Source organism: Carlito syrichta, unplaced genomic scaffold (assembly GCF_000164805.1).
Source record: "Carlito syrichta isolate Samal-C Ts95f unplaced genomic scaffold, Tarsius_syrichta-2.0.1 Scaffold145297, whole genome shotgun sequence".
In the NCBI taxonomy this organism is placed as follows: domain Eukaryota; kingdom Metazoa; phylum Chordata; class Mammalia; order Primates; family Tarsiidae; genus Carlito; species Carlito syrichta.
The window spans coordinates 343,088-350,463 of NW_007089393.1; the positions used below are offsets into that span (position 1 = coordinate 343,088).

Below are 7,376 nucleotides of genomic sequence, written 5' to 3' on the forward strand. Positions count from 1 at the left end.
CGAGTCTGGGTGACGGAGTGAGACTCCAACTCAAAAAAAAAAAAAAAAAAGAATCAAAATCAAAACAACGTGGTAATATTTTTGTAATTTCTTCTCACATATCAGATTAGTAAAAACCAAAAATGTCATAAGATGTTGGTGAATGAAGAAATGAGTGCTTTCCTATTCGATCTATCAGAACGGATGCACTTGGAGCTTAAATTTAGATGCATGACCTTTTGCCCTTTTTTTGTGCGTGTTAGTAGCTCACTCTGTTGCCCAGGTTGGAATGCAGTGGCACAATCATGATTCACTGCAGCCTCAACCTCCTAGACTCAGACGATTGTTCTACCTGAGCCTCCCAAATTGCTGGGACTATAGGTGTGTGCCACCACGTCTGTCTAATTTTTTTTATTATTTGTAAATACAAGGTCTCGCTATGTTGCTCAGGCTGGTCTCAAACTCCAGGGCTCAAGTGATCTTCCCACCTTAGCTTCCCAAAGTGCTAGGATTACACACTTGAGCCATCATGTCTGGTCCCATTTTGCCTTTATAATTGTACTTCCAGACATTAAATTCATACATATACTCACATGTATACCAAGAATACCATTATTTAAAAATATGAGATATACTTACCTTAAAAGAAAGTATAATTTACTCTATTTGTAAATTCATAATGAAGGAAAATGAATCATCAAAAGACATCCTGGGAGTATGGCTATGAACAAAGGTGTTATTATTTGTATGAAAGAAATGATAACAAGGATATGCAGTCAATTTTTCTTGCTGCAAAGATAATACTTTCCAGAAACAAAACTTCAACCAAAGGAATACTATATATTTTACGACATGCCAAATTTATATCTAATTTATAATCTAAACATTTTAAATGAGAAATGTACTTACCTGAATTTTTCTGGTCCAAATGCTCCATAAAAAGTAGTCAACTTTGCATGAGCCCTTAATACCTAAAGAGAAAATAATTTGACAATCTGAATATTATATGTAACAATATTGAAATAAAAAAAAATAAAAATCAGTAATTCCACTTCATAAGTTTTACATACTTTCACATTTTATCCCACATTAGGTCAATTTCCAAAAACATAGGACAGCTTTTAACACAACACAAAAAAGCATGGAATAATGAAAATATTTCCAATGACATTCAATTATAAAGGTACATGCACATTTATTGTAGGTGCCCTTCAAAATCAGTGTCCCACTGATTTATAAATGTTCCCTTTTTTTTTTTTTGAGTCGGAGTCTCATTCTGTCACCCAGGCTGGAGGACAGTGGTATACAATCATGGCCACGACAGCTCCGACCTGCTGGGCTCAGGCGATCCTTCCACCTCAGTCTTCCAAGTAGCTGGGACTACGGGCATGCACCAACACGCCTGGCTAATTTTCTTATTTATTGTAGAGATGAGGTCTCACCATGTTGCCCAGTCTGGCCTTGAACTCCTGGGCTCAGGCAGTCCTCTCACCTCGGCCTCCCAAACTGCTGGGATTACAAGTATAACCCACCATGCCTGGCCTTATAAATTTCTAACAGCAAAATCTAGCTGGATTACACCATCATTTGTTTTGAGTTGCCAATTTAAACATTTATATGTACACGTGTACATACATACATGTATTTGGGCACCATCATAATCATCATCACAGTTTACTTTTCTTTTGAATCAATGTCTCACTCTTATCCAGGCTGGAGTGCAATTCACACTCCTAGCTACCACAGTCTTGACCTGCTGGGCCCAGGCGATCCTTCCGCCTCAGCATTCTAAGGAGCTGGAACTACAGGTGCACCAGCACGCCTGGCTAATTTTTTGATTTATTGTAGAGATGAGGTCTCACCAAGTTGCCCAGGTTGATCTCAAACCCCTGAGCTCAGGCGATCCTCTCACCTCTGGCTCGCAAAGTACTGGAACCGATTATAGGCATGAGCTACTGCACCCAGCTACCTTGTTTTTTAAAGATGAGGAATGCCAAATTTATTCATATATTTTTTGAGATAAGACCTCACTCTGTCACCCAGCCTAGAGTGCAATGGCGCAATCATAGCTCACTGTAGCCTTGAACTCCTGGGCTCAACTGATCCTCCTGCCTCAGCCTCTCAAATAGCTAGGAATACAGGTACACACAACCAAGCTCAACTAATTTTTTTTCTGTTATACAAATGGGGTCTCACTACGTTACCCAGGCTGGTCTGCAACTCCTGGCCTAAAGCAATACTCCTGCCTCGGCCTCCCCAAGCATTGAGATTACAGATGTGAGTCATTGTGCCTAACCACAGTTTACATTTATTTGAGTGTTTAGCAGATACCAGGAACTATGCAAAATGCTTTACAGGAATTATTTCTTTTGGTCCTGTAAGGTAAATACTATTTTTTTTTTTTGAGTTGGAGTCTCACTCTGTCGCCCAGACTGGAGTGCAGTGGCCACTCCCGGCCACCACATGCTTGACCCGCTGGGCTCCGGCGATCCTTCCGCCTCAGCCTTCCTAGTAGCCGGAATCACAGGCACGCGTTACCATGCCCAGCTAATTTTTTGATTTATTGTAGAGATGAGGTCTCGCCTGCATAGGAGGGTCTCGAACCCGCAGGCTCAGGCAATCCACTCACGTCAGCCTCCCAAAGGCGTGGGATTACAGGCCACCAAGCCAGGCGATAAATACTATTAATATTCCCATTTGCAGATAAGGAAACTGAGGTAATAAAATGATAACTTGCTCTTAAAGAAATACAGACCTATCCTAAGTGGAAAACATATTAGGAAGGTATAATCACTCCCAAATTAACCTATAAATCTAATGAAATTACCTCTTTCAAGCCATCAGTTTGGGCAAGAACAGTTTTATCTTCTTTCTTCAAAAGCTAAGCAAGAACAAAAAACACAATTAGAAGAACATCTGGATGGATTTTTTGTGAATTAACAGAAAAATTACTCTTAAAAATAAACTGTATTTTAAGTCTGAGATGAACAGTAAACAATAAAGAAATTATACCTTTTTAAAAATAATACATCCCGATTTCAGTGGCTCACACCTGTCTGTAATCTCATACTTTGGGAGACAGAGGCAAGAGGATTGCCTGAGTAAAATGGAAAAGCCTCATTTCTACAATAAATAAAAAACTTAGCTAGGCATGGTGGCATGAGCCTGTAGTTCCAGCTGCTTGAAAGGCTGAAGCAGAAGGATCATCTGAGCCCAGCAGGTCAAGGCTGTAGTGGCCATGAGTGTGCCACTGAACTCTAGCCTGGACGACAAAGCGAGACACCTACTCAAAGTAAAAAAAAAAAAAACTTGGCAAGACCTCATCCCTTCAATAAATCAAAAAAATTAGCTGGGCATGGTGGTGTGTGCCTGTAATTCTAGCTACTTGGAAGGCTGAGGCGGAAGGATCGCATGAGCCCAGAAAGTGGAAGCTGCAGTTGCTGTGAGCGTGCCACTGCACTCCAGCCTGGGTGACAGAATGAGATTCCAACTCAAAAAAAAAAAAAATCCCATTAATGGGCAAAAACAGCCCATTAACATTTTACTTACATGTCATACCTTGATTTTAAGGAATAGCAATGGTATGCACAATACACTGCAAAATGCAATAGCAATAAGCAATAGCAAAAAGTTCACGTTAAAACGGTCTGACAGAATAATAATTCTTGCTTTTGAAATTGTTTACTTTTCATAAGACAAACTAGCATGCACAAGTATTATCAAAACTTACTCTCTACCTCACTCCCATTAGGAAGCAACTATCAAAAAAAAAGTATTGGCAAGGATTCTGTGAATAAACTAGAACTTTTGTGCACTTGTTTTGGTGGGAATGTAACAAGGTACAGACACTGTGGAAAACATGGTATTTCCTTAAAAAATTAAAAATTAGCATATAGATCTAGCATATGGTTAGGTCAGGGATCATGGATAAATAAAATACATATATACAATGCCTTTAAAGAAAGGAAATTCTGTCATTTGCAACAACATAAACCTGCAATACATTACAATAAGTAAAATAAGTCTGTCATAAATGACAAATACACTATGATTCTACTTAATATAAGGTACTTAAAAGTCATGAAAAGCATAGAAAGAGACAGTAGATGGTGACTGGCAGGAACTGGGGGATAGGGAAATGGGAAGTTACTGTTTTAATGGATAAAGAGTTTCTATTTCACAATATGAAAAGAGTTCTAAACCGAGTTTGGTGGCTCAGCCTGTAATCCCGCGCCTTTGGGAGGCTGAGATGAGTGGACTGCCTGAGCCCGTGGGTTCGAGACCCGCCTGGGCAACTTGGCGAGACCTCATCTCTACAATAAATCAAAAAATCAGTTGGGCATGGTAGCGCTCGCCTGTAGTTCCAGCTACTTGGAAGGCTGAGGCGGAAGGATCGCTGGAGCCCAGCAGGTTGAGGCTGTGGTGGCCGGGGGCGGCCACTGCACTCTAGTCTGGCAGAGTGAGACTCCAACTCAAAAAAAAAAGAAAAAAAAGAAAAGAGTTCTAGCAGGGTGTGGTGGCTCATGTCTGTGATCCCAGCAATTTGAGATGCCAAAGTGGGAGAATCCAGGAGTAATCCCAGGAGTTTGAACCCAGGAGGTTGAGACCAGCCTGGACAACATACCAAGACCTCTACTCTACAAAAAAATTTAAAAATTAGCAAGGCATGGTGGTACATGCCTGTAATCTGGGAGCCCAAAACAGAAGGATCGCCTGAGCCGAGGTCAAAGTTGTAGTGAGCTGTGATTGTGCCACTACACTCCAGCCTGGGCAAGTGAGCAAGACCCTGTCTCTTAAAAAAACCAAAAATCAAAAAACCCCAGCACTGATGCATGCTCCAATATAGATGAACTCTGAAAACATGCTAAGTGAAAGAAGCCAGGTACAAAAGATACATATCATCTGACTCCATTTTCTTAAAATGTCTAGAATAGACAAATCTAGAGACAGGAAGTAAATAAGTGGCTTCCTGACTGGGTGTGGTAGCTCAGGCCTATAATCCCAGCACTTTGGAAGGTCAAGGAAGGAGGATTGCTTGAGTCCAGGAATTTCAGACCAGCCTGAGCAACATAGCAAGACCTAGTCTCTACAAAAACTAAAGAATTAGTCAAGCAAGGCAGGATATGCCTGAAGTCCCAGCTACTTGGAAGGCTGAGGCAGGAGGATCACCAAGACCAGAGGCTGAAGCTGTGGTAAGCCATGATTGTGCCACTGCACTCTAGCCTTGGTGACAGAGTGAGACCCCAACTAAAAAAAAAAAAAGTGATTTCCTGAAGCTGGGAGATTGGGGTGAAATGGGGAGTAACTGTTAATCGGCATGCAGTTTTTCTTTGGAATGATTAAAAAGAACTAAAATTGATTGTGGTGACAGGTGTACAATTCAGTGAACAGACTGAAAATTATTGGACCGTATACTTTAAATGGATGCGGTATATGGGATATTAATTATCTCAATAAAGCTGTTATAAAAACATTTTGTTTTTAAAATGGTACACAGAGGAAAATAGAACGAAAAAGTGTATGTGAAGTTGTCACATTCTTCCTAAACAAACAAACAAGCCCAACTTACCCTGGCTTTGGCATAATTAAGCATTTCCTGTGTGGTTTCATAGGTTATCCACTGAGCCTTCAAGCAGTAATTCACCACGAATTCATCATCCTGTTTCACAAATGGCAGACATAGTAAGGCAATCTAATGTTAATCTGCATATCAATCTGAATACTCCAGTACTCAGGAATATGATAGGGAAAACATACCTGGATTTTATGTAGGTTTTCCTTAGCTTCGTCTATAAGTTTCTGCCATTTGGTTTGCTTACTGGTGTCCACAGAACTCAGAGCTAGTTTCTCTAATATATCATTTGATTTTACCTTGTAAACAAGCTGTAATATAAACATGCCATATCAAGTGACTTGAAATACAGTAATACCTGAGGATGACTTATTCTGCATGAAATTGACTATTATGAAAAAAGGTAAACTCTCATGTGGTCCAGGAATAAAGTTTATTTATTTATTGTTTTTGAGGAGTCTTACTCTGTCGCTCAGGCCGGAGTGCAGTGGTATGCTCACAGCCACCACAACCTCGACCTGTTGGACTCAAGTGATCCTTCTACCTCAGCCTTCCAAGTAGCTGGAACTACAAGCACATGCCACCACACCCAGCTAATTCTTTTGATTTATTGTAGAGATGAGGACTCGAACCCATGGGCTCAGGCAATCCTCTTCGCCTCAGCCTCCCAAAATGCTGGGATTACAAGCTTGAGCCACTGCGCCCAGCCAGGAATAAGGTTTAAAGAAGGTAACATTCAGACATCTGAAAATTAATCCAGATTATTAGGAGATATAGAACCCATTTCTATTGAGCTCTTACAAAATGTATACTGCAGAGTGCTTACTAAGAGCTTCACATGAGATAGATATGGAAAAAACCTAAGTGCTCATCAATGGATAAATGGATTTTTTAAATGTTGCATATTTTTACAATGGAATACTCTTCAGTCTTTAAAAGGAAATTCTCTTATTTGTAACAGAATAAATAAACCTGGAGGATATTATGCTAATTGAAATAAGCCAGAAACAGAAAAATAAATACTATATGATCTCATTTACATGTGGAATCTAAAAATGTCAAACTCATCAAAGTAGAAAGTAGAATGGTGGTAAACAGAAGGTAAGGGAGGATGGGGTAACAGGGAATAAGATGTTGTTCAAAGGTTACAAAGTTTCAGTTAGACAGGAAGAATATGATTTAAAAATCTATTACAAGCCAGGCGCAGGGGTAGAAGGATTGCCTGAGCCCAGCAGGTCAAGACTACGGTGGCCGAGATCTTACCACTGTATTCCAGCCTGGGCGACAGAGCGAGACTTTGAATTAAAAAAACACAATTAGTTGTGAAATCTTTCAGATGCTTGAAAAGATAATATAACAAAGACTTATGTACTCATCACCTCTAGCTTAAAAAATACAAACTGGGCTCGGTGGCTCAGCCTGTAATCCCGCGCCTTTGGGAGGCTGAGGTGAGTGAATTGCCTGATTCCGTGGGTTCAAGACCTGCCTGGGCAGCGAGACCTCATCTCTACAACAAATCAAAAAATCAGCCGGGCATGGTAGCGCGTGCCTGTAATTCCGGCTACTTGGAAGGCTGAGGTGGAAGGATCGCTGGAGCACAGCAGGTTGAGTCTGCGGTGGCCGGGAGTGGCCACTGCACTCCAGTCTGGGCAACAGAGTGAGACTCCAACTCAAAACAAAAAACAAAAAAATACAGCATACTGCCGGGTTTGGTGGCTCAGCCTGTAATCCCAGCACTTTGGGATGCCGAGGCGAGTGGATTGCCTGAGCCCCCAGGTTCGAGACCAGCCCAGGCAACTTGGTGAGACCTCGTCTCTACAATAAA

The 7,376-nt window shown here is 40.9% G+C and overlaps 1 protein-coding gene across 1 annotated transcript in view; it reads right to left on the reverse strand.

Moving 5' to 3' along the window:
- KNTC1 (kinetochore associated 1) overlaps positions 1-7,376 on the reverse strand; it is a 102,679-nt gene that overhangs the window by 71,286 nt on the left and 24,017 nt on the right. The window contains exons 16-19 of the mRNA XM_008050409.2: positions 5,737-5,862; positions 5,549-5,638; positions 2,807-2,860; positions 889-950 (exon numbers count right to left, since the gene is read on the reverse strand). Of these exons, the coding sequence (XP_008048600.1) occupies positions 889-950; positions 2,807-2,860; positions 5,549-5,638; positions 5,737-5,862 (332 nt within the window). The remainder of the gene's footprint in view (positions 1-888; positions 951-2,806; positions 2,861-5,548; positions 5,639-5,736; positions 5,863-7,376) is intronic.